Here is a 25,958-nt window from a genome sequence, read left to right on the forward strand (position 1 = left end):
TTTTAAATATGAAGGAAAATTCAAAATTTTTGTTTAAAAATATACCCTTTATTCAATTAGGTATTGTCCATTTTTGTCAATGACCTTTTGCCATCTTTCAGGCAGTGTCATAATTCCATCTTCATAAAACTTCTGATTTTTGCCAGCAAAAAACTGAATTAAATGTGATTTTACATCATCAACATCATTAAAAATTGTACTATTTAAGGAGTTCTGCATGGAATGAAATAAATGGTAATCTGAAGGCGCAAGGTCAGGGCTATTTGGTGGATGTGACAACACATCCCAACCTAGTTCCAATAATTTAAGAGTGACCAAAGGTGTGTAGAGGTTTGCATTATCATGCTGGAAAATAACACCCTTACAATTTGCCAATTCTGGCCGCATTTCTTGAACTGCATCGCTTAGTTTGGCAAGTTGTTGAACGTATTCGTTTGAATTAATCATTTGGTTTCTTGGTAAAAGTTCAAAGTACAGAATTCCTTTATAGTCCCACCAAACTGAGAGCATAATCTTTTCTTGGTGAATCTCAGCTTCTGGTGTCGACTGGGCTGTATAAACTATCCATTTTTCGTCGCCAGTAATCAGTCGTTTCAGAAATGGATCAATTTCATTGCGTTTCAGAAGCGAATCGCAGATGATAATACGTTGCATAAAATGAATTTCCTTAAGCTGATGAGGGACCGATAAATCAAGTTTCTTGACATGGCCAAGCTGTTTTAATTTTTTTTGAATGCATGTATGCGATACATTGAGCTTCTCTGCAATCTCACGCGTTGTACTACGACGATTTGAATTGATAATGGCCTTGATATGGGCCTCATCAACTTGAACTGGACGGCCAGATCGTTGAGCATTTTTCACTGAAAAATCCCCAGAACGAAATTTGGCGAACCAATTTTGACACTGCCTTTCTTTCAAGGCTTCATTCCCATATACGGCACATAACTTTTTGTGTGCTTGCGATGCGTTCTTGCCTTTTCGGAAATAATACAATAAAATATGTCTGAAATGCACGTCTTGTTCTTCCATTTTTTTATTGGGATAAAAACGAAACTAAATAACTAATCGATACAATTTTTTTACTAAATTAAAGGTGGAAGTCCAAACAACATGAAAACAATATAGGTTATGTGCTTTGAAGACATTGACAAAACAAAAGAATGTGCTAAGACCATCTATTGACAAAATCCGCAATCACTTAGTTGCCAATCCAATATTATCATGCTAAATTAAATATAATTTTTAATGAAATATATTTTCAATGAAAAAGTATATCATGAACAAATCTAAAACATGTTATTTATTGAATTCATTGAAATATTAATTTTGAATTTGTAAATATTGCCTAGTATGTGGCCTGTATTACCACATCTAGTAACTATATGTTTTCTAGGGAAAATGTTATTCTTTTGTTATCGCATTTCAAATATAATAAAATGTAATCTTTAGATCACACGTTCATTTTTTATATCAAAAGAAGTTTAGAAAATACGTATATTTAAATACAAACTAAATGTAGTTTATTGTATTTTTGTAATAGAGGGTTATAAAATAATTTAAATATAAATATTGTGTTTGAAGATTCCGATGTCCCTTGTGTGATTTTACGTGTAGTTCAAAACACGCGATCATGGTTTAAAATATTGAAATATCAATTGTAATAGATACATATAATATCTATTTTATCACAATGTCCGTTCATTAAGGTTTACAAAAATTATTATATGATTACATTTCAGTCATTTTTTATGACGATTTACTTAGAGACTGAGGAACCAATAAAGGACAATTTGGTTACTTAAACTACTTGTGTAATTGTAAATGAGGATAATACCATGCGAATGAAACCGGATGTATACATTTTGTAGGCATGCGCATTACTGTACTGTATCTTTTTTTTCGCTCCCCGTTGACGTCAGTTTTCCATATACTTGCAGAAAAGAGCGTTATGCGAGCTTTTAAAACTTGTATTTAATTATTTTCAACATATAAGTACATTTATTCTTTGTTGGATTTATGAACTTTGTAAACCTTCTGTGAAACGTACCGTGGTGTATCTTGTATGGTGAATTTGTTCTGTTCTGTTTAGTTCATCGTAAAACTTACAAGTTTACGATACAAACATGCAAGTACAAGAGGCGGAAGGAGCTGATGGTAAGCAAATATATATTGTATTTTTGTGTTCTTTTTTTAATTCCTTGTTTTTATAATGTTTGGCGAAGAGACGAGGTATTTTGTGGCCCGTTCCGATCATTACGATACACTTAACCTCTATTCCACCAGTATATATGTATGTTGATTACTATTGCTATTACGTGATTCGGCAGATACATAAATGAAACATTTGTACATAGGTTCACCGTGGAACAATTCCAGTGGTTGCGATGAAGAACGTCGTCCAACTCAAAAGGAGGGTAAAAAATCGAATATATTACCTCTATGGGGAAATGAAAGAACTATGAATTTAAATCCACTAATTTTAACCAATATACAATCGTCACATTATTTTAAAGTAAATTTATATGAACTGAAAACATACCATGAGGTTATCGATGAAATTTACTATAAGGTGTCTCATTTGGAACCATGGGAGAAAGGAAGCAGAAAAACAGCAGGCCAGACTGGCATGTGCGGAGGTGTGAGTATGTTTTCTTGTACATCGTTCATTTTTAATTGTTATTTATTGACATAAAACTGAAGCAATCATAGAGATATTACCGCGTGTATAGATACAGTCCAAATTTATAGCACTTTAAAGGACCTGGACACTCTATGAAATGAGAACTGCTATTAAAAACAAAGAAGGTTAAAGTAATTAAAGTAAATCATTCAAAGTGAAAGTTCTAAATATTTTAGACTTTTAGTCTAAACACTGCTATTAAATAATCAGGCATCAATATCAAAATATTGGGCTTCAACTGGTCTGAATGCAAACATTGAGCAGACAGTCTCACTTAATACCACTGTTAATTGCAGAGTAGCATGTTCTCGGTCAATAAATTATAATATAATATGAATGTGATTAATTGACATAGGGGGGTGTAAATTTAGCGGTTCATGCAGGTCCGAGGAGTCGGTGCTGGTGGAATTGTCTCAACAGCTTATTGTTTACTGTATAAACTCTTCACCTTGAGGTTAACACGAAAACAATTAAATGGTCTTATCAATCACCTTGATTCACCATATATTCGGGCATTAGGATTCATGTATATTAGGTAAGAATATTATGATATTAGATTTTAATTTAAAGAAATGTTCTAATAATTTGATGTATTATGCATATATTATTGTTGGTGTTAACAGATATACACAACCACCAGCAGATCTATTTAGTTGGTATAGTGATTACTTAGAAGATGAAGATGAGTTAGATGTAAAAGCTGGTGGAGGACAAGTAATGAAGATGGGTGATATTCTCAAACAATTTCTTACTAAATTAGAGTGGTTTTCAACGTTATTTCCAAGAATACCAGTGCCTATACAAAAAGAACTCGAACATCGATTAGCAGAAAGGTTTCCGCAACAATCTATGAATGCCCGGAATGCAAAACCACCTATTACCCTAAATAGTCATGGAAAATATAGTAATAGCAGTAGTAGGAAAGATAACGGCAATCTCACCTCACGGAATCAACCACGGCATATACCAGATAGCGAAGCTCAGTGGGGTGAGGCTGAAAGAACAAGTCACTGGCGAGCCAGGTGCGTCTACGTGGTATGAATACAATCACGTTACTAATTTGTATAAGGTTAATAATATTCTATGAACTTGTTAGGAAAATTGGGTGAAGATTAAAGACGTACCATCTCCTGGAAAATACTCTTGATCTCAGTGTATCATCATTCAGTTTTCTTTAATACATGTGTATGTTCTTATTTGATTCTTGTACAGTTATTCGCTGGCTTTATAAATTTAGTGCAATGAACTTGTTTTTATATCTATATATGCTATTTAGATTCTGAATATTGAATTTACTGAATTTCTTTGCAAGAGAGACATTCATAAGTTACATAATTTCGAATTTTTTAGAAGCCATCTCGATATTCATTATCTCAATAACTGTACACTAATCTTTTTATATTGGATATCAAGGAATGCAAGATTTTTAAATATCTATGAACACTAAAATCTACACAAATATGTAATATCGAGGTGTTTAAGATAAATAATTTCTTGGTATCTTCCATTGTAAATAAGTGCAACATATGTATGCACTTGTACAGGCTGATATTTTAAAGACGTTATTCGTTATTCCGCATTACTTCCCTTCAAATAATGTTTTTCTAGATCTGATGAAGACCGCAAGGACAAATACAGAGACCGAGATCGTGAGCGAGATCGTATAAGAGAAAGAGAACGAGAACGAGAACGTGCCCGAGAAAGAGATCGAGAAAGGGATCGACATTGCAGACGATCAAACAGCCGTGATCGAAGTCGAAGACAAAGAGAACATAGAAGTCGTAGCAGAGACAGATCACATAGAGATAGAAGTAAAGATCGTTATCGTGATAAAGATCGTCATAGGGACAGGTACATGTGCTTTTTTTTTTAAATATATTTTTAATTATAGACTTTTAATTCCTTGTTAATTACAGAAGAGGATCACCTTATGATTATGCAACAGAACTTGCTCGTGAAAGAGAAAGACAACGAAGAGAATGAAAATATACTCTGGAATGTATATATCGACATAAATGTTTGTACGAGTGCAACTATAGAGATGAAAACGATTTAGAGCCGAGCCATGTGAACACCACCGCGTTTTGAACAGACACTTCATTTGAAGTAATAGCCTAAATTTAATTCGATTATATTCACTATGTAGTTTACATGTTTTTATAAAATAAATTCAAGATTATAACTATTGTTTTACAATTCCTTATCCTGCATATGTAATATAATTTTTTATAAATGTATATACGAACGTATATGTATATAATTACAGAAAATGTTTCAAATGGATTTCTTCTTAATATATGTGTAATGTAACAAATTGTATTTATGTTTCCAGAATTAAAGAATGCTATAAAATCGATATTTTTTAATATCTTTTAAATTAATGTTTATTCACAACAATTTCTGATACTAATACAGTGCTTTACGGCGCGTGAGTACTTCGGTTTGAAGTTAAAAATGGCGACGCATACTTGCCGTCCCATCATAGTTGGATGCGACTAAGCAGAGGTTTCATCAAAACATGAAGGAATTATTTATTATCAGGTGACAGCAACCGCGTGGCCAATTTTCAAAGGTGATATAAATAGATGTTTTTCTTTACAAAACAGTTTTTCAGTATTCTTTGTATTCAATTCGTAACTCATATATGTACAGCTTCGTTAAAACTGTGTCGTTATGTTACACGTTACAGTATTTCAACACTTGTTTCATAGAATCTCTTAGATAAAATCTTATATATATTTGATTTAGAAAATTGATTTTTGTATTATCGATATCAATCAGTTTAGTCTTCACAGACTCTTTTTAGTACATACATGCATTAAAATGTTTATTATATGTTAGGAAATTATGTTGAAAAAGAATTCACAAGAACGAAAATGGCGTAAGTATAGATTGATCTTCAAGCTATATAGTCGCTCTGTTATAATATTCAAGTAAACCTGTAGTGCGCCATCTATGTTATGTTTATTCAATTAAAATTTTGTTCACAGATGATTGGCCGACGCTGTGCTCTCATCGCTTTGGGCGGTCTTTTGATTCTTGTCCTTAGCGTCAATGTATATTTTATTCGAATGATTGTAGAGAGCTCGTCGCACAAAACTTCTTCTAAAGGCATGCCTATCTCGCAATTAAAGCCGGAACAGGAACAGTTAATATCCCAAGCGGAACAAAATTTACAAGTTTCGCAAAAATCAGTTGCGAAAGATATGATAAAAAAGATTAAAGAGGAGATACAGATATTACCGTCAAGATATTTTAAGCAAAATACTAGCTACGTAATAGTATTGGAAAGATTATTTACTGAATTAAGGATAATGCCTAATGCTGTTCAAAAAAATATATGGAGTATACCTAACAATAATGTTAGTATTGTATCGAAATATGTTTAGAACGAATAATATAAAATATCTTTTTTATTGTAAATTATTTTTAATAATTGATATTTTTAGTGGCCTGACGCCCATCAGTTAATACCACCGGTTGCGCCTGAATTAGGAACAATTTTAGATATCTTGCGTAAATCGAAAGTGATGCGTGCAGATAACGCACCACTTGGTACGCAATTGAAATTGATGCTAACTTTAGAACACGGGACGAAGGCGATGTTCAAGCCTCAATGGTATTCTAGGGACGCTATTATTCGAGGACCTGTTTATCATGGAAAAGATCGACACAATGCCGAAGTAGTAGCGTTCTATTTATCTTCCTTATTGGCCTTAAGAAGAGTGCCGCTTACTGTTATAAGAAAACGTATGTTCCTATAGAAATTCTAGTAAAAATTTATATATATAATTTTATACAGATTGCGTGCAAAACATTTGACTATTTTGTATTAAATTTCTTTTTTTAGTTGACTTAAGGAATGAAATTCGGCCTCGTGCAACTCCTGAACTTTATGCTACTATGTATCAAGATGGTAATGATACTTGTTTGTATGGTGTTTGTCATTATTGCTCTCCCGTGGATCCAGTGTGTGGAGTAGGAGATATTTTAGAAGGTGCTTTAATTTCTTGGTTACCACGATATCTAAGACTTGTAAAACATCGTCATCCATGGCAAAGGACATATAAAAAAAACAAACTTGCAGCATGGGAAATAGATGATAACTATTGTGAAAAAGTAAGTCTATTAGATAAACGTATGTAACAAGTCTATCTTTCTCTTTCTTTTTTTTTCGATAATAACATGGAAATATTCGATTTTTTAGGTGAAAGATACTAAAGCATATTCTCCGCAATCGTCGAGCAGACTTTTAGACTTAGTAGATACTGCGATTTTTGACTTTTTGATGGATAATGGTGATCGCCATCATTACGAATTAGCACAGAATAATTTTCATAACCCAGCTGTGTTGTTAATCGATAATGGGAAAAGTCTTGGAAATCCTGATATAGATCATTTTGATATTTTAGCACCTTTGTATCAGTGTTGTATGTGCGTATTTATATATGTATTAATCTTGTTTATTTATAATAAAAAGTGCAATGTCTTCGTTAAAGTTCTAAGTTTTTTAGAGATTACTAACTCTACTTTCATTTTAGGATTCACAAAACTACATGGGATCGTTTGAAATTATTTAGTGGTGGTTCATTAAGCATAGCTCTTGCAAGACTTGCTGCTCATGAATCCGTAATGGCCGGTGTTCAACCCCTTGTTACAGAAGCTCATTTAAGTGCCATGGATAGAAGATTACTTACTATTTATGCAGTTGTAGAATATTGTTTGAAAAATAAGAAGTATGCTTCCAACGTTATATTAGACCATCGGTAGCCTATATATATATTTTATCCAATATTTAATGTGTACTTTAATGCCTAAGATGTTAGGAACACATTCATATTTTATAAATGATATAGGTGCAAACGATACTTTTTTAATGTCATTCCAGTAAAGTTCGTTGAAATTTAAGACTTAGCAAAATATCGCTGGACTATTTATATTTACTACTTAATACTCTTATTACTTCATATGTTATTATACACAAGTACAGTGTGTGTATATCTTTGATCTAAATAAAACAGCTTTGCCTATGTAATTTTATTCAATTTATCATTAATACCTAGGTAAAGGATTGTACATACGATTACCGTACAATGTGGAAGATGAAGTTGGTTAAAAAGAACGGTCGAATTAATCCAACCATATGAAGTTTAGTGTGATTTATTTGATGACACAATAATTATCGTTATTTGGATAAAGGTCCAGTGCAGCGTCGTACAGCGTATAAATACGGTACAAACGTAAAAAACCTGTAAATGTGACTGTATAATTATTACATGCACATCGTATTCATGGACATTGTGATACTGATCGAAATCTGAAATCGACTTCAAGGTTTATCAAACATGTACACTATGTATATTCGATATAGCCTGTGCTATTTTCTGTTATTTTGGCTTCTGGCAGTTGATACGTTGCAATCTGATAAATTGCACATAAAGCATTCAATTCCTTTGCTTTCCGTCTCTTTTTTCTTTTATACACTTTACACGCCATAACCAAAATTGATCTTGCAGGCTACTATGGGACTTCGAATCAAATTTGCATCTAGCGTCATCGTACATTCCATTCGTATTTTGTATTTACAATGTTACATGACCAGAATATTACTCACGTATCTTACTGGCTAATTATAAACTTTATTCGTAACATAAATTTAGCGCCATCATCGTTAGGTTGTGTGTGTATATATATAATATATTATATTAACATTTTTTAATTAAATAGAGATTTCGTAGCAAAGTATGTATAAATAGACTATTTTTGCACGCACACCCATCAGTACATACTCACTTCGAACTGCGCTGTATTTCTGAAGGCGAAACAATACTCTGTTGAGCGGTCCGTCCATGAGATCCGTATATCGAATACGATAAGCTATTACCTGAAAGTAGTGGACGTGAGGAATGGTGGTTCCTCGATCCTAAATCTTGGCTCAGTTCGAAGCCCTTCATTTTTACGCCCTATGATAATACTGTTGTATATTCCATCCAAATTTCTCGAGTAGATTCGCGTTAAGCTACACTTAATCGTATTTGATTTGATCATAGAAATGTATCTGTTTAAAATAGACTCGTACTTCCGTAACGGCAGCGTAGATTATTGCATCGCGTGACGACGTATGCGTTCATACGTCGGTATATTCAAAGAACATAGAAGTATCGCTTGCTTGTCTCTTACTTATTTAATTACATATCACACCGAAGTGCATGACGCACATAAAGATCTAGAATAAATATAGGCCAGCTGTAGGCATTGAAAAATTTTTCTCCACATTTTTAATTTCATTTGTAATGCACATCGTCGCCTCGTGTAAGAGCAAATGGAAGGACATGTTTTATAAAGAGTATCATATCACGCACTGTTGAAAATACCTTAGTCCTCGCTTATAGCTCGGTCGTTTAACATTTGATATTTTTTTGTCATAAAAAGTTAGAAAGAGAAGATTTATATCCTAAAGGTATTCAAAATTTATTTTTGATTCTTTTCCTTCTTTTTTTTCATTTCAAATTTTCGTATGCATTTATTCTCATACGGCCAAATAGGTATAAATTGTTATTCTTCAAACTGAATATTACAAACTGGCCTGATGCACGATTATATTCAGAAGTTGTGTTTCATTTTCATTAATCAGAGCAGAATTGAATTAAAGTGCTGATTCTACGCCTCTCGACGAAGATGTCGATGAACTTAAATCTTCGGACTGTCGAGTGTGCGACGAGTCAAGGGAGGTAACCGAGTCGCTGTCGTTGCTATGAGGACTCGAATAATTGGCTGCTTCCTGTAACCTCATCAACATATTCAGCTGTAACAAAGAGAAATTTTAATTAATTATCATATTACGGGATTCAGGAAGCGTTGAACATAATATTCAATGAACTTAATAAATAAGTAGAACTACTAATACTGATTTCCATATTGTATCATTCAAGAGTTAAATTTATTAAAAGTGAAGATACTAACTAGTGGATCTCCTTCTGTATCGCTATGTGTGCTACCAAGGCTTTTCACACTAGATGCGCCGACTCCGGAAGTGTGTCCAGACGTAACAACATCGTAGCCAACGTCCTCAGGTCGTAAACGAAGAAGAGCATCGCTACCACCGTGTACCGCGTGCGTAGAAATCCAGGGATAACTCGATGTGATAAATTGAGCTGGGTCTTCCCAGGAGGAATCTCCATTTCCATTTCCACTCACGCGTCTACCGTAAAGTGTTAATCCTTCTCTGACTGCTTCTACCAGGTAAGGTACTACAGAGTAGTTCCATAAGTCCGTAAACCATACTTGAGAACCCGTTACTTCCATCGGACAGGACAGAAATAGTCGCGGTCCTAGAAGTTATACGTTTAATTTCATATGTTTATGATGAAGCCGATATTACTGAACTGAGTATAAATATTGTTAATGATCTTACCTATTGTCACATCGGAACTGCTATGGGTTTCTAGGAACTTGTTGAGATGTAGCCACACCCGGGGCAACCATTCGACAACTGCTGCCATTTCTGCGTTTCTAGTTCCGCCACACTCACGTAACTCGTGTTCCAACAGCTTCCGCCTGAGATAACGTCCTAAGAATCCCTTAACTGGTTCCATGTGATTAGCGCAAAGCACCCACCTGAAAATAAGATATTCGTTGGAGAAAAAAAGAGAAGCGCTAATAAAAATATAAGACAAGTGGGCTGTCTCTCGTTAAAGGGTAAGTTAAATGATAAGATGTACCTAAAATTGTGATGTAATTGAAGATTCGTGGTACTACAAGTGGCCTGACTCATGGTGCCAATAATAGCTGGACAAGATGAATGTCTAGTACCAAGCAGGCCACTAAATAATTCTCCTAAAGATGCGGCGTGTTGCAAGTTCTCGAGGATGATTACCCTTGGTAGTTCGTCAGCTGCGTTTGAATCACATCTTTCGGCGATATGCGCGAGATATTGCCTGAGTTCTTTGCTGGACTTGTGGTCCACATTGAACGTGGCTACCGCCGTGGCATCCTTTGTATCGTTATCGGCATCGACCAACGCATGAGCTAATTTTCCAGCTAAATAACTCTTGCCGGTGCCACTGGGTCCGCACAGAATGACTCTACGATGTTCAGTTAGCAGAGATATCAATCGCTGTACAATGGACCGTGGTATGAGAGTATCCACAGCCAACCATGAGTAACCGGAAAGCACCAGATAAATGGTTTTCACGTGGCCAATCAAGTAACCGCAAGGAAGTAACTCTGGATGCTGGGAATCCGTGGTACACCTATATCGGAAGATATTACAAAAATATACGTGTAAGTGTTTCGGGGTATTTTTATAAAATAAAATATTAGTATACACATCGGTAAGAAAAAATAGTTATTATAATACACATACCTAGAAGCTTCTCCAAGATGATAAGCAGCAACGCATTCGACTCCCAGACCCAAGTTTGTCACAGGATCGACTCTCGAAACGTACTCCTTGAAGCATCGCCTTACAGTAGAATCAAGGGAGTCCCATGTAGTTTTGTTGCTGATGCAAACGCTCGCGATAATACAATGAGGAGGTTCACCGATGCTGCCATCCGACGTGCTTCCAGTTACGAGATTATAGTTGAAATTTTTCTCGCTACCTAGATAAATGGCAACGTTAATCCTTTTCCCATCCGTATCTTGTTCCAAAGTTGGTTCTCCTGTAGTTGAGGTGGTTGATGGGACTACTGGGTGTTCCGGTACATTTAAATCTTCTAACTGGTCTGCCGTCGTACTGGTATCGCCATTTGAAAGCGCAGCAACGGTGGAAGCTACTTCTGTCATGCTGAAACGTCTGTCTGGATCGCTAGGCAGTGACGACTGCGAGGATGTTAAGGATTTTGACGTTACTAATCTCTGCAGACGCTCGTTGTTTTGCTTCAGATTAAGCATTTCGTTCTGTAAAGAAAATTTGATTCTTTCATGTCGTACAGGAAAGTTAAAAATCTAAGAATTTTCCCACAAAATTAAAAATATGTTTACCCTCATCTTGATAACAGTGTCTTTCAACGATTCCAGCTGATGCGCCGATGACAGAGCCTCGAGTCTAATATCTGTTAACACAAGATCCTTTTCCCTGAGCTGTTTCTTCAGTTCCACCACGTCTTCGTCCTCTTTTTTGTACAAGGCCGAACTGCTTTTGCTTCCGGTCAATGGATTCTCCACTTCGGGTGATTTCTGTCCGTTACTTCGAGCACCTTGAGCTCGGGAAGAGTCGTGTTTGGAGGCGCTCGGCAATCTAGGGCTGTTCGGTGCGCTCAGGTCTCCGCTAGCGCTCTCCTTGCAATCTTCGGCGTCGGAAACGGAGCCATGTCTGTTCTTCCGTGATCTCGAGAAAGCCTTTGAAAACGAGCTACGAAGCCAGCCTTTCTTCTTGTGATGGCTGCTGGCCGAACAGGCGCTGCTCAACGAGTTCAACGAAGTGACACTATCCGCGGACAACTGTCTCGCCATCGAAGCACCCTGATGGTTGCTGTTACCAGTGCAGCCTGTCGTCCCAGAATCGGAATCGCCGAGGGTGTGACGGCGACCGTTGTTCGCGGGTGGTCCATTGTTCAAACCAGCTTCCGCGCTTTGCTTGCGAAGCCTTTCGATAGTTTCTCTTAATTCTTGAAGTTCGGAATCCTGAAATTTACAAGTAAATTGTAATTGTAATATTGCTTCTTCTTTTCTCGACCGCAGATCGCAGATTTTATCTGATGATTTGCAAAGAATGCCGGCACGTTTGTACAAGTTAAGAAAGTTTCGAGTAAATACTCGCGTCACGAGTGACTGTGTGATTCGTGATATATTCTTGTTGTTCCAAAAGATTTATGAACACATAGAAACGATATTAGAGAAAGGAACATAAAAAAAGAAACTTTCCTTTTCTTCCATATAACTGTACGAAGCTATGATAGTATTACGCATGCAGTTTGTCTTCATATTTTATTTCTAGCTTTCAACAACATAAATCCAAGTTGTACTACGACGGTAGCTACGCGATTTAATTAATAATCGTATCGCTATCTGCAAAAATATCAAATACTTTTATTCCTTATACCGACGATCATAGCAGATCGTACTTCGTATCGTAAAATGCATCTTGCACTTGACAGCATAATTAGTCTAATAAAACATCTAAATTTATATCTATTTCACAACTCGTTACTTAATTTCACTTCGGACTCTAACCTTTAGTTTATAGTAAATTACAAGATTTTCTTCAAACTTCATCGTATATCTCCTAGTAACTACATCGACTTATTTACGCATTCGTTAGTAAAGCGTGGAAATTTCTCAGATGATAGAACAAACAGAGTAGTTTTATTTTCCGTAGAAGTCGCTTCCGTGAAAGGGGCAAGGCTCTCGGCTGTGACAGCAGGCACAGTTATCCGAATGACTGACCACGGAGTCGCTGCTCCACGATTCAGCCATGCTGAACAATTGTTTCGTGGATTTTGAGCTCGATTCTTTCCTAAGTTTGCCTGGCTTGTTTCCCTGGGAGGTCGACGATTTTTTTCTCAGTTTACCGCCGGTTATCGATTTACGGCCGGATGTGCGTATCGTGGTCGGACTTGAATTCGTTGGGGTACCAGAGTCCCTCGGAGTATCCGGATGAAATTTTGGTCGCGTTTTTGTCCTGTTCGAAATATTTTTCAGTCCCCGTTCCAGTTTCGCGTGTAAAATACTCAGCGTTTCTAACGTAGCGGTTCGTTGAGCCTTTTGTTCTTGTTTTAAATCCGGTAGCTTCTTCGACGTTTTTACGTCCGCATTTCGATGACGCTTAACGTCTTTCTTGAGTTTGCTATCGTCGTTCGATCTTTTTCTAGAGGACTTGGGGCTGGATAGGCGAGCAGGGCCTTTAAACGAGGTCGAGTTTGATTTAAAGCTGTCGGAATCTGGGACTCGAAGACCGAGAGCCTTTGCGTCTTCTGCAGGGATGGGAATCATGGTGAGACCGTTTAATAGCTTAACCTTATTATCAGGGTAGGCGGATAATAATTGCATGATTTTCAAGTCACCTGGGCGATTTAATCTTTGATTTGGAGATTTTGGAAACTGCGAGCGATTGATCGTTTGGTCGAGGTTTCGATTTGCGTGCATTTTAAAAATTTGAAATAAGATGCCAGGTTTTCGAGAAATCGTAACTACGAAGGTTAACTTATAAATAGGGGAAAGGTACAGGGAAATGATCGTTCATTTCTGTCGTATGTGATTCATGGCATCTTCGTATATGGAAAATTAATGGTTCAAGGTGGAAATGTTCATCCCTTTAAATTTCGTGCTATCGTTTCACCGTTGGAGACTTCATATTTGAACAGCGATCCTTTACGATGAAACTTCTATTTGAAGTACAAATTTAGTCGATGGAATTCGATGTGATATTGTTTTTATATCGGTGATTTTATATGTTCGTTTAGAAAGTGTTGAAAATTATTAGGTTGGTAATAGAGCGCTTACTTTCTTTTCCGCCGTTGCAGTAAGTTGTTGTAAACGTTGTGTCATATTGGACAAAGATTGCTCGAACGCGGACACTACATGAGCCTGTAACAGAAAAATTCACAGGGTAATGAGAAACAACGAACGTTACTCGTAAAAATGATTATAAAGCGTATTGAATAAAATTGAGCGTACTTAAACAAAATAACGATCATAGATAAAATAATATTCATTTTGTCTATCTTCTATCCTAAAACGTTTGAAGAGATCAGCGAAATAATCAGACAAGAGCATCCTATGAATCTTCTACGTCCTAATAATTTTATCAGGAAGCTTTTGAAACAGAACATGGAACTCGGATAACGAGTCGAGTGTTGCAGCCAGGCAGTTATTTCCCACCTATCGATCTCGGTCATCTAATTTTCCTTCCTGTGCTCAATAGCGAGACGATAATTCATATTTTTTTTTACTTCCGTCGAGTGGCCATGCGTAGCAAGTAGCCACAATAAAAACTGATTTTCATAAAGATAGAAAACGACGAAAATTCTACGCTTGCTGTAAAATGACCCTCTCGGTTGTAAATATGTCTGGATACGAAGAAGGTTTCTGATTTCTTTAGTCCTCGTGTTTCGATAAAGGTTCGTAGTTTCGAAAGAATGGCTTGGACATAATGTAACCTTTTTCATTTGCTTCGACATAATTATTTGATTCGTGCAATTTTTTTATCAACTGGGTATACACCAAAAATAATTAAGATTATGTTATCGCTTGGAAAGCAATTAGGTTTCTTTTTATCTATGACACAGAGAAACGTCATATCCTATCACGATTTCCTTCCCGCAGTTATTTATTCCAGTCTATCAAGTACCCTTGGTAAAGTAACATGGTCGGATGAGCGTCCAGCTTCGTATCCAAGACGTAGGCGAGCTGACCCACAATGCGACCTACACGTTGCTCTTTCAATTTTTCTGGACGCTTTTCGTAAGAAGAATGGGAATAATAATGAAGGAAAGAAAATACACGGGGAAGGAGAAAATTCCATGTATTCAGTGTCTGAATAAACAAACATCAGAACACGGTCATCTTCTACTCCACGGGGTGCACTTATTGTGGTCACCAACTGTTTCATACTTATTTATTTGAAACGATAAATAATCGGTTGAAAGATCGCACGTGTCTATAGAAATACAGATACAACTACAAAATGTAAATTTGTTATTTTACAAACTTACTTCGAAACCTAAACGACTTTGATATTTTCATAAGTATCTTTCCTCCAAGTATTACGAGTATCACAAATAATAAGTGTTAGAGATATTACGAGTTAATTCATTGGAGGACGATATAAGATAAAACGTGAAATTCGAAATATTGTAAATGTGATTCTCACAATGTAACCGAGAAATTTCGACGAGAAACTACGAAGAGGAAACGAGAAGAAAGAAGGGTAAAGGACACGTGGATGAGCAACATTTCTACGCGTAATACCAGAGAAATTATTCCGCCTGTAAAGCGGCAACACGGTAATTTTCTCGGACCTATCCCAGGACTTCTTCATTGTCGTAGCTTTTCGCTTTATAACCTAGGATACGGAATGAGCTTTCGCGCTTGCAACGATGATTGCAGGTTGTCAGACACGCGATGTTCCCTCTTTTGTCGGAATGTCAACCTCCACTCGTATTGTTAATATTGTTCGAGTCAATGTCCAAGGTTCAGTGATTTTAAACAGTGATATCATACCGCAATTATTTATTTCTACGAACAAGCATTTCTTTATCCGATAGTCTGTGATTTATCAAAGACTTTAACTTGAAAATTTCGAATTCAAGATCTTCCACAGTATATATATATAGCTCAGAATAAGTATAGTTGTTCGGATCAAAACTGCTTCCACTGCCGTCAGTGAAGTAAGCGTTTGCTACACAAGAACGGAAATCTCGAACGAGTCGAAGCTACTAAGAAGACCAGTAAATCCCTCGAAAGATCTTGGACGAGCATAAGTATGCGATGCTCTCCCACGCGTGACTCTAACGCGATCGCTATACTGCTTCACCTACCGCCGAATGTGTCAACCGTATCCGTAGAAATATATTTCTTTATCGTATCAGACGTATACGATATGCACGTAAGTGCAGTCCACCTACATGTCGGCTTTGCACCTTCCTCGAACATTCTGTCGAAGCGCACCTCGAACGGTTTCTTTGGGCTTCGTCGCTAAATAAATAAACGATCTTATATTGCTCGCGTCGCGTCCTGTAATACACCTCGAACACAATCGTAAATAACGTTATTATCTGTATTTTATTAATTCCCCTTAGCGTTCTATAATTTATACAGGAAGATACTTAGCAATTTAAAAGAATTGAAACATATTAAATCGAAGATGTTAATTAAGCTGCTATTCGAGTTCGTTTCAAAGTGAGTTCGAAATTCCGATCGTAAATCTTCATATAAGATAGGGAGAAACTTTTATTTTTCTATCATGATATACCACATAATAATGCACCAATTAAGACGTAAATCTCAATTAACGAAGATGGTAAATATAAGAATGAAGCTAGCAATTAATCCTCCAGGAAGAAGATAATTTATAACCTTCGTGCGAATTTAATTCATAAATATTCACGCGTAGAGGTAGATATTCTACCTTTAAATATTGGTCGGATTGAACGCGATACGGCTACTCTGTTTGTCATAGGTGTGTCAAACTTGAGTTTTAAATCTCGTATCTAGAAACGTAGAACAGGGACGTTGGATCGGCTAGCATCTATATTAGCATGGCGTGTCAACCTCGTCGAAGATTAGTTCGTTTTGATTTCCAGGCTTAATGATCAGAGTAAAGTAACAAGTGTACCCAGTGATAACATCGTTCTTTAATTTCCTTTTCTCGCGATCGTTCAAACTCCTACGTTTAATAAACGACCCACGGACGATCGTCGATTCTGATGCATGCGACGCCTACACGTTTCAACTTATCTGCCACAGATAACTGCCGTGGTCGGGCTCGCTCTCGATCGATTTGGAAAGTGTCACGTTGTTGTTGTTGTTCTTCTTCTTCCACCGAGCTGATCTTACAAATACTTACGAAAATCTCTGCATGTTATTTAACTCGTTATTAACATATCGACTATCACACAAATTCTGTATATTTTTCCCTGGGAGCAACAGATGCAGATATACTACGCTATGATATCAAATTTTTGCAAAATATTATGTTGTATTTGCGCACTTCTCCTGACAATTTTTCTGTTGAAACTTACCTTATCTTAAGGACCGAAGTTAATGCGGAACATTTCATATTCGTAATCTCTCTTTAGTCAATTTGTACCATTGAATTTTGCTGGATTCAAATCGCAATTGCGGAAGGGAATTTCAAGAATTTGCACGATATTTTGTTCGTCTGTGAAGATATTGTTTTATGAAATTTGGAGGAATTGAGACACATATTTCATAACGTCACGATGAATTTTCTTCAATTATAGACATTCGTTTTGTATCTCCGATTTGCGTAGTTGGACTTTTGTAACGCATCTGTTATTGCGATATACTTATGGGACATTTGTAGGAAAGCTTTTACGCATTATTATTGCTCGGTCCTTAATTTAAGGAGATATATAACTACAGACTGCACGCTTTGAAGTACTTTTTGTAAGCGACAGTAGAAATAGGTAAAAACTCTCGAGCAAATGGATACTCAGACAGGAGATGTGTGCTTCGTATAATAAAATTCACTTTGCCCACGTCTCAGGAAGAAAAAAATGAGTGCACGTTTTCTGACATCTGTAGAACGTAGCGTCTGTAGAGTGCCTATCTAAAAAAAAAAAAAAATAGTAATTTATCGGCCTCGAAATGCTGATCGCACTTGCCTTAGTTTCCCACTGTCTCGTCTTCCTTGATATAATACACCCTGCGAAAGACCTAGTCGTAGATCATCTTTCACCGTTCTCTTTTGCGGTTTCATTTCGACTTGCTCCTACCCACGACGAATATGCCGCTCTTAATTGTACCAAATCAGCGTCCAATATTAATCTGCATCTATCGCGTAGGATTCTTCGATAAGCTCGTACGCTTTCCTCATAAGAGATGCTCCGTAATGGGGAAAAAAGCTAAAGTTGTGTCGAGAAACCAGTCGTGATACCGCTATCGACCACGCTTTCGAAACGAAAATTCTCTAGTGGATGATACTGTTCTATCTTTATCTCTGCTTCAGGGATGATATTTTCAAGCTATCAAATACTATATACATTAAACGCGTGGCTTGAAAATTTTCCGATATAGATATTAAAATATTCGTTTAATCGAAACAGATTATTCCTTGCTGCGATTTAATTTTACTTCAATTGTGAGATTTCTTTTTCATTTGCCGAGTTTAATAATGCATATTTTTCAAAGTGTGGGTTCACGTATATAATTCTCCATGGTATTTCATAGAAGACGATTCGCATAAATCATCGTAGAGGAACAGGTTACTCTTCTAATCTATTTTAACCAAAACATAAACTTACGAGTTTTACTTTAGTCGTGAGATTTCTTTTTTATTTGTCGAGTGTAGCGGTATGCATTTTTTGAATACGAATTCCTTATAATTTTCCATAAAGTATTTAGCATAAAACGACTTGCGTGAATCATCGTAGAGAAGGATTTTCATTTCTAATAATAGCCTGGTAGGTGGCATCGAGGAAATTCTAATACGGCGAAAAGCAGCGATTAAGCTGCTTTCATCCTTTCGTCGTTTTAGCTTTACCATGAATTAAACGTTGTTCTCTACAAACGCAACACAACGGAGCCGCGTGCAGAGGGTGCAGCGATGTTTCGCGCAATTCTCCGCTAATTGCACGCAAATACATGACTCACATGGAAGCGCGTTGTACGTAATTCGTAACTAGACGCGAATCATTGATATTCGAGACACGTACCCTCTACGATGCAGCATCGTTATTAACCGTGACGATACTCGACCGACGATTTCCATTGAAAACGAAAGCTATAAATACGCTTGAAATCAGCAGAATTTCCCTTTCGATCTATCTCTATTTGTGATCCATAAAACACTCGCTAAATATCTGCGCTTTTCGTTGAAAATTATATTCCAAGGACACATTTATGTGAAAACTGTCCATCACAGATTTAATTATAGTATTGATAAGATTATGCTCGTAAAACTAATTATACGGTTGCCACATACAGGATGTTTGTAAGATCCAGTTGTACGTTTTTCAAGAAATCTAAAAGATAGAAAATTAATAAGATGCTATCGCGATAAGACCGATATTAATGGATAAATGTTCTTCTTGCGGCAAATGATAGTAGGAAATGACTTAATTGTTGATCTTGAAACCCGTGTTTCTGTACTTTCTAATTTTGTGAAATTCTAGATACTTCAATGTTTCAACTTAATGTTTCATAAAGCTGATTCTAGATCGGTAGTTTATCCCGAACGAATATATTGAAACTAACGAAGAAATTTCAGATAAATGTGCGAATAAACTCCTTGATGTATGTTCCTCTATTCGATACTTATCGATATTATGAAAGATTGCAGTTGTATAATTTTAATTTGTCGAAGAGTGGAAAATATACCACCACAACATCCCTCTCTGTCTCGATAAAAGCAAGATGTGTATAAACGACTCTGTAAATTTCAGGTTTCTTTTCAATTAATCATAAACTATGAAAGTAAAACCGGTACTCACGCGTATATTATAAGGAGAACGTAATTCAAAATCCTCGCGTCATACGTAAGCGTGTACGCATTTAGGTATTTGAAAATTCTTGAATAGTTTAAACTTGACATTTGGTAATTTAAACTTTCTTCGTTCGATACGATCGAAAGAAGAAAAGTTTCAGTTTACCTCGTGTATCGGGTTTGACGAGGGATCGAGCGAGTTGAAACGAAGCTAGTGACTAAAAACTGGACCGGAAGCTGCTGTGGCAAAAACGTACGTGCCGACGATGCGCGTAAAATGCATCGTTCTGCACAGTGACGTGCCTTGTTTCCCTTAAAAGAATTGCGTTGATGTTGTACCCAGAGTTTCTGTATTTCTGAAGGGGAATTTACAGGCATGAATATTAAAATCTACCTTTTAATCCATCTTGCCTACGAGAAAAACATTTCACTGGAATATAAATACCCTTTTCTCTATGCACGCACGTGGAATTTAGAATCGCTAAGTATTTTTTAATAAAACGAAGTATTTACATTTTCACGCGATGTCTATGCGTATAGTATACGAGATGAGATTTAGAAATCTACTTATTTTATGACAAATCCGCAATCTTATTCACGTTATACACGTCATATAATGCAAAATACTAAACGAAGTAAAATTGATTAAATTTTTTCAATTAATGTAGGTAGCACTTACGATCTCCGTATACAGTCGTTTGATGTTTGCGAATTTTATTTATTATCATTTCGAAATGATGGTAAATTCGTTCAAAAATTATTTATCAAATAAGACTAGACGATACAGATGGTGTTAACATGGAGAATGTCGAAAATATCGTAAACAGCGAAATTGAAATCCGAGGAGCACGTACTCGATACAATGGTTCTCGTGGTTAATATAGTTTTTGGGTCGCGAAATGTGGTTTCTATTGATATAGGAAATATCGAAGGATGCAGGTAACGAAGTTTCACGTATGAACACGCGCGGAGTTTCACGTGTCATAAATCTGTGTCGTGATTATCCGCGCGAGTTCGCTTTTAGCGAATACAGTGACTCGTTATTTCCATAAGGAATATATCTAGTCGATTATTAGATAACGAACCGAAGAGAAAATCTATGCAAGAAAAATGGAAATATCTTCGATTCGAGACAGGAACTGGGAGAAGGTACAGAAAAAAAGCTAAAGTGGTAAAAGGAATTCTCTATAACTTTATAGATCGTCAAAGATAATTTCCATTGGTTAATCCAATATAAATTACACAGAGTTACAAAAAACGTAGAAAGTATGGTTACGTCTTTTTTTTCATGCCAATCTACTTTCATAACTTTTCTTATTATATTTCTTATTCTTCGTATTTTCGTTCCACACTCTTATTCCTAGTCGAGCTCTTAACTGGTCTTAATTTTCCTTCCTCATTTTAAGTCAGTTGGTTAGAGATTGGCAGTTCTATTTGTGATTTTCAGTGAAAAATTATCGAATTTCTAGTACAAGCTTCCGTGCAATATCGGTTGAAAAACGATAGCAGAGAAACATTGAACGGGTCGTAAGTTTCCTTCCCATACGAATGTCTCATGGGGCATACGAAACCAGATAGCACGAGATGTGAACATGGCATAATCTTCGAAGCGTTACGACCCAAGCTAACTGGGCTAACAGTTCCCAGGCTGCAGAAGAACGATTCCCCATCACGAAATAGTATACCCCAGTGCATGTAAGTGCACACAGCAATGAGTATTGGCACATGTGCAAGACCTAGCTCAAGATACGATAACTTCTCCATTGGGTTCTCTACGCGAATCTTTGAACCATAACTACATACGCTACTGCTGAAAGGAATATCGATACTTGTTTCTTTTTGGCAGAATGCAATTTAGTTACAGGATTCAGCTAGTTTAGTAATATTAGTTGCATATTACGATAAAAGAATGATATTTAGAAATGTCAAACATTATGGAATAATTTTTTTATTTGGAAACACTTCGTTATCGTCAGCTGAGTTGATTCCCAAGCTATAAATAACACAGAGCAGATTCTTTAAAATTGATAGACAGACTATCATGATTATTCCAGTTAATACTTCGACGAACCGTTTATTTTAATGTATCGTTGAGAACGTTTCAATTAAATAATTTCAATTTCGTATGACGTCTTTTGGTTTCGCGAGAAAATAGATCTTTTCAATAAATAAACAGACCTTCCAATAATTAATTTGTTACGAATTCATACATCTTACTAACATTTATGTCTTGTTAGTATACAAATCAGACCAAAATGTGTACATACTTACGAGCTATAATTGATGCAAACTAGACATTTCTTTTCTTTCTTCCATTTTACTACCACCTACCATTTTTACCTAATTTCGTTTGCAATAGGGCGCAGAAAGTTTTTTCTTCCGTGTAAAAAGCTGCGCGAATTCCCGAACACTTCCAACGTTGAAAATAAGATTTTTTCTTTCTCTCATGATAAAAAAAAGCGCGATAATTTTAGAATTTATCCAATAGAATGCATTAAGCGATCATTTCTACGTTCCATTAACCTGCAGGTATTATATCTAATCCTCTTACAAGCTTTTCGCGATTCTACCGCAACTTTCTCCGGGCGTGCTAACGCGCCACGTTGAACCTCTAATAGACTAATGCATCTGCGAGATTGCATCTCTGTAGGTCCAACGTGCAATTAAACGATAGATTCGATCAAGTTCTGCCAGAAGTTTAACACGTAACACCGTTTTCGAAGATGCTTGCGTGAAAGCCAACCGGCACGGTACTCATCACTCGGTTAATTGAATTTCCATCTTAGTTAGGGTTTCGTACGATTTCACGGGACACCGACTTAATAAGATCAGGGTCGTTCGAGCTTCTCTATTCAATACATTCGACCTCGTGAGTGAACCTTTAGCCTTTTATCTCTGAAAATGTTACAGTTACATTACACCGAAACACTATTTCAGCTTTGTAATTTTTGATCAAGTCAAAGTTGTTCAAATGTCCGAACGAGGTTGTTGTAAAATGTGTCAGACTTTTTAATTATGCATTTTAGAGTGATTTTTTGTTGTTTCCTTAGTCAAATCACAGTTAACTTAATAATCTTAGGGATATGATGCAAATATGAATTATCTTCTCTCGTTGCAAACCAATGCTTGCTATTCGTCTGTATGTCAATCAGAAAGTAGGTAAAATGTGAAATGGACCTCGATAATCAGAGCTTCGACCATTATTCGCATGGATATGTGTTTAGGGATTGCGTAAAATTTTGGCACACATAAGACTAGGAATTAGCCGCAACCAGCTACGGTTAGTGCTTGTATACTTGCAAAAATATTTTGGAAGCACTAAATCGTATAAAGTTTATAGTACTAGTATCGTATAAAGGGAATGATGTGGATATTTTAATAAGTAATATGTTCGAGTTTTATATGTATACGTGAGAAGCGTTTGAAATAGATATGAGAGTACCCGATGGGTCAGATTATAAGAAAATCCGAGTGCTTGAGATTGGCTTGTGTACAAAGAATGTACGATAACACAAGGTTACAGGTAGACGTGACTATGAGATCTTAAAGAATGTCTCCGTATATCAAATTGAATTAATATATAGTAGATATACAGTGGCTACAATAAATAATTGTACATCGTTACATCTATTATAACATTTACGTGCTAACTGTTAGGTCCAGGTATATTAAACTTCGTATCATTTAGTAGTACTTCCCTGGTTGGACCTATGGGGTCCAACTAAGGGGAACAGCGGGTAATTCCAACATAGAAATTCTTCAACGATTTCAATCAAAAACACTAAGATCCTTGATAGATGCATTTTGGTATGTTACCAAACCTGTTTTTTTTTTTCTTTTGTTTGTTACCAAACAAAGGCTAAAAGTTATGTTTGGTATATAACATAAGAATTAAAAACCACCAGAGTTACTCAATTACTTGACACGACGGATCAGATCCGCAGGCTGAAAAGAAAAACATTATCCTCTAGATCTAAACATTAGATTCAGCTAGAATCAAACATACGATGATCACTTATTATTCACGTTATAGTACCACAAGAATAATTTACTTACAATTCTCAATGAGAATTGATCGTAAACTACTTTCAAATAAAAAAAAAGAAAAATTAGTAGTACTTTCATACAATTAAAATAAATTGATACTATGAAAATGAAATGTAAATTCTGATTAAAAATCCGCTTCGTTGCAAATGCTATTTGTAGCCACGTTATATAATATTAAGACGGGAACCTCACCCTGGAAAAAAAGAAGAAGTTTTCTGCGCCACTGAACATCACTTACACACAATATCGGGCCAAAACGTTTAAGTGAACCATGAAACGATAAATCCTTGTCTTGCGGGGGAGTTGAGGACATTTACAACAGAGCATGGTGTCCAACGTGTCCTAAACGAGTGAAGTGGCTTACCACAAATCCCAGCGACAGTTTTATATGTTTTTGGCTTTCCCTGGCCCCACGTGCTGTTGAATATTTTGACCCATGGGTAAGTGGGAAAACATAGGTTCCAGATCCTTAACATTAGACCTTTCTATACCTATATAATCATGATTTATTCACGAGGTGTTTTCTAATCTTTGAACGAAGAAAACTAACTAGGAAATCTATACAACAAATGATATCATAAATAGCATGGAACGTTTTCCTAGCTTCTCCTTTCGTAGTTCCTTAGGAGGGTTCGATATTTAGGACGAAAACTAGTTCAATTTTCCTCGTACGAATAAAAATACGGTCAGAAAGGATTCTGCTTGGTTGAAACAAAATTTAATTGCATGATTCGCGCGTAAATGCCAAGTCTCTAGTATTGATTATTGGAATGCCCAATTAATTCGTTGATATTGATTCTAACGTTGCACACACTTTTCAACGAGTCACTCGAAATGATTAAAATAATTAGGAAGTTTCTAATTAAAAGATGAAATGCGAAAGAACGTATTTCGCCCGTATTTGTGGAAATAAGAAAAAAAGAAAGAAATAGTAGTAGTTGAAAAAATAGACGAAAGGTCGTTTCTCGGTGAAGCAGTTGAAGTAGTCAAGAGAATGCACTCTATGCCAGAGTTACAAGTGGAAGCAAAGAGGTTTCGAGTGTACGCGGGTAATTGAATAGGTTGTTTTAGCAAGAGTTCTTTACTGGAGCCCATTTTCGCTGTGCTCGTTCTACTAGAATATTTATTTACACCCTACTATACACTATAATTATTATGTACGTAACCGATAACATTTTATTCTACATCTACCGTAGTCAACTTTAATAAGATAAATTCCAAAAGAGCTATGTGCAAGGACCATGTGTTTCTTCCGTGCAGCTGTTACACATTGAAATTACCATATATATGGTACGTTACAAAGTTATTTAATAACTTACTTTCCTCTCGTAGACTCGAAGTAATTTATGCCCGAACTGTAATACTTGTTCGTGTATCCACGCGTGATTTAACGCTAAAGCTACCGAGCTAAATGGATTCTACATAATACACAGCATTTAAAGAAGCATAACATCAGCAACAATCAATGATGTAATAATGTTTCTATCTCAATGTAGCTAAACATTAATATTACCAAAAGACACTTGTATATTAAAAGGAGTTGTAAAGATGAAAAGTCTGATTCCTGTCATTTTGTCTGCTTCGGTAATTCTAGCGTTAAATGACAATGATTGCCGAAGAGTTAAATAACGTTATTACAAACAGTCATAGCGAATACACGTGTTATACGCGTCAGCTGTCGGTTTGTCCATTCGACAGCTGTAAATGGAAGAACAATGATGGAAAAGTTCCAAGAACAGAACATTTCACCGACGATTTGCTGTGAAAAGCGTGTACGTGTTATCGATTACGTCAACTAACGTCCCTAAGGATATTAATTATATCTGATGGTTGACGAAACGCTACATATAGTTGAATAAATACGTTCCAAATGATAAGCAGTATTTTAAACTTATCTTTAACAAGAAATCCGACCAATCGTAGCACTGAGAAACTAAAATATTTGACCGCGAGATAAAAAGACTGAGAACATCTGCAAATGCACAGGCGAATCATTGGTTAAAGATCGATTATCGATAGGTGCACTAGAACTAGGGAGTCGAATGTTGTTTTAGGACAACTACCTGCTGCAGATATATGGAACTTCTTTTCCAGGGAAAAATTCTAGAAGGGTCTGCT

General features: G+C 36.2%; 4 protein-coding genes across 16 annotated transcripts in view; 2 read left to right on the top strand and 2 right to left on the bottom strand.

Moving 5' to 3' along the window:
* The first annotated feature begins 1,579 nt into the window (after window positions 1-1,579).
* LOC132905116 (pre-mRNA-splicing factor 38B) lies at window positions 1,580-4,865 on the top strand. 6 transcript variants are annotated; one of them, XM_060956112.1, is made up of 6 exons: window positions 1,580-2,157; window positions 2,358-2,641; window positions 3,055-3,218; window positions 3,307-3,705; window positions 4,292-4,534; window positions 4,603-4,865. In XM_060956112.1, exons 1-6 carry the CDS (start codon window positions 2,127-2,129, stop codon window positions 4,664-4,666), a joined length of 1,185 nt encoding a protein of 394 aa, XP_060812095.1. In that variant the 5' UTR covers window positions 1,580-2,126; the 3' UTR covers window positions 4,667-4,865. The 6 variants fall into 6 exon arrangements, with proteins under 6 accessions (XP_060812095.1, XP_060812100.1, XP_060812098.1 ...); XM_060956117.1 differs by having other exon boundaries at window positions 4,292-4,494; window positions 4,575-4,865; XM_060956115.1 differs by having other exon boundaries at window positions 1,587-2,157; window positions 2,331-2,641; window positions 4,600-4,865.
* Window positions 4,866-5,122: 257 nt separating this feature from the next.
* LOC132905115 (glycosaminoglycan xylosylkinase) lies at window positions 5,123-7,721 on the top strand. 2 transcript variants are annotated; one of them, XM_060956109.1, is made up of 7 exons: window positions 5,137-5,255; window positions 5,525-5,564; window positions 5,674-6,045; window positions 6,133-6,433; window positions 6,534-6,802; window positions 6,891-7,117; window positions 7,225-7,721. In XM_060956109.1, exons 3-7 carry the CDS (start codon window positions 5,674-5,676, stop codon window positions 7,451-7,453), a joined length of 1,398 nt encoding a protein of 465 aa, XP_060812092.1. In that variant the 5' UTR covers window positions 5,137-5,255; window positions 5,525-5,564; the 3' UTR covers window positions 7,454-7,721. The 2 variants fall into 2 exon arrangements, with proteins under 2 accessions (XP_060812093.1, XP_060812092.1); XM_060956110.1 differs by lacking the exon at window positions 5,525-5,564 and having other exon boundaries at window positions 5,123-5,255.
* A 106-nt stretch (window positions 7,722-7,827) lies between these two features.
* LOC132905110 (protein sickie) overlaps window positions 7,828-25,958 on the bottom strand; it is a 192,660-nt gene continuing 174,529 nt past the window's right edge. For all 7 annotated transcript variants that reach the window (XM_060956079.1, XM_060956076.1, XM_060956077.1 and 4 more), the window contains 7 exons: window positions 14,129-14,212; window positions 11,669-12,310; window positions 11,049-11,584; window positions 10,405-10,935; window positions 10,098-10,300; window positions 9,647-10,014; window positions 7,828-9,488 (listed from right to left, as the gene is read on the bottom strand). In XM_060956079.1, the coding sequence (XP_060812062.1) occupies window positions 9,330-9,488; window positions 9,647-10,014; window positions 10,098-10,300; window positions 10,405-10,935; window positions 11,049-11,584; window positions 11,669-12,310; window positions 14,129-14,212 (2,523 nt within the window). In that variant the 3' untranslated portion in view covers window positions 7,828-9,329. The remainder of the gene's footprint in view (window positions 9,489-9,646; window positions 10,015-10,097; window positions 10,301-10,404; window positions 10,936-11,048; window positions 11,585-11,668; window positions 12,311-14,128; window positions 14,213-25,958) is intronic.
* On the bottom strand, window positions 12,343-14,122 carry LOC132905121 (uncharacterized). Its single transcript, XM_060956125.1, has one exon. The coding sequence runs from the start codon at window positions 13,769-13,771 to the stop codon at window positions 12,992-12,994; it is 780 nt and encodes a 259-aa protein (XP_060812108.1). The 5' UTR covers window positions 13,772-14,122; the 3' UTR covers window positions 12,343-12,991.

This window comes from Bombus pascuorum, chromosome 3 (genome assembly GCF_905332965.1).
Source record: "Bombus pascuorum chromosome 3, iyBomPasc1.1, whole genome shotgun sequence".
NCBI classification, from domain to species: domain Eukaryota; kingdom Metazoa; phylum Arthropoda; class Insecta; order Hymenoptera; family Apidae; genus Bombus; species Bombus pascuorum.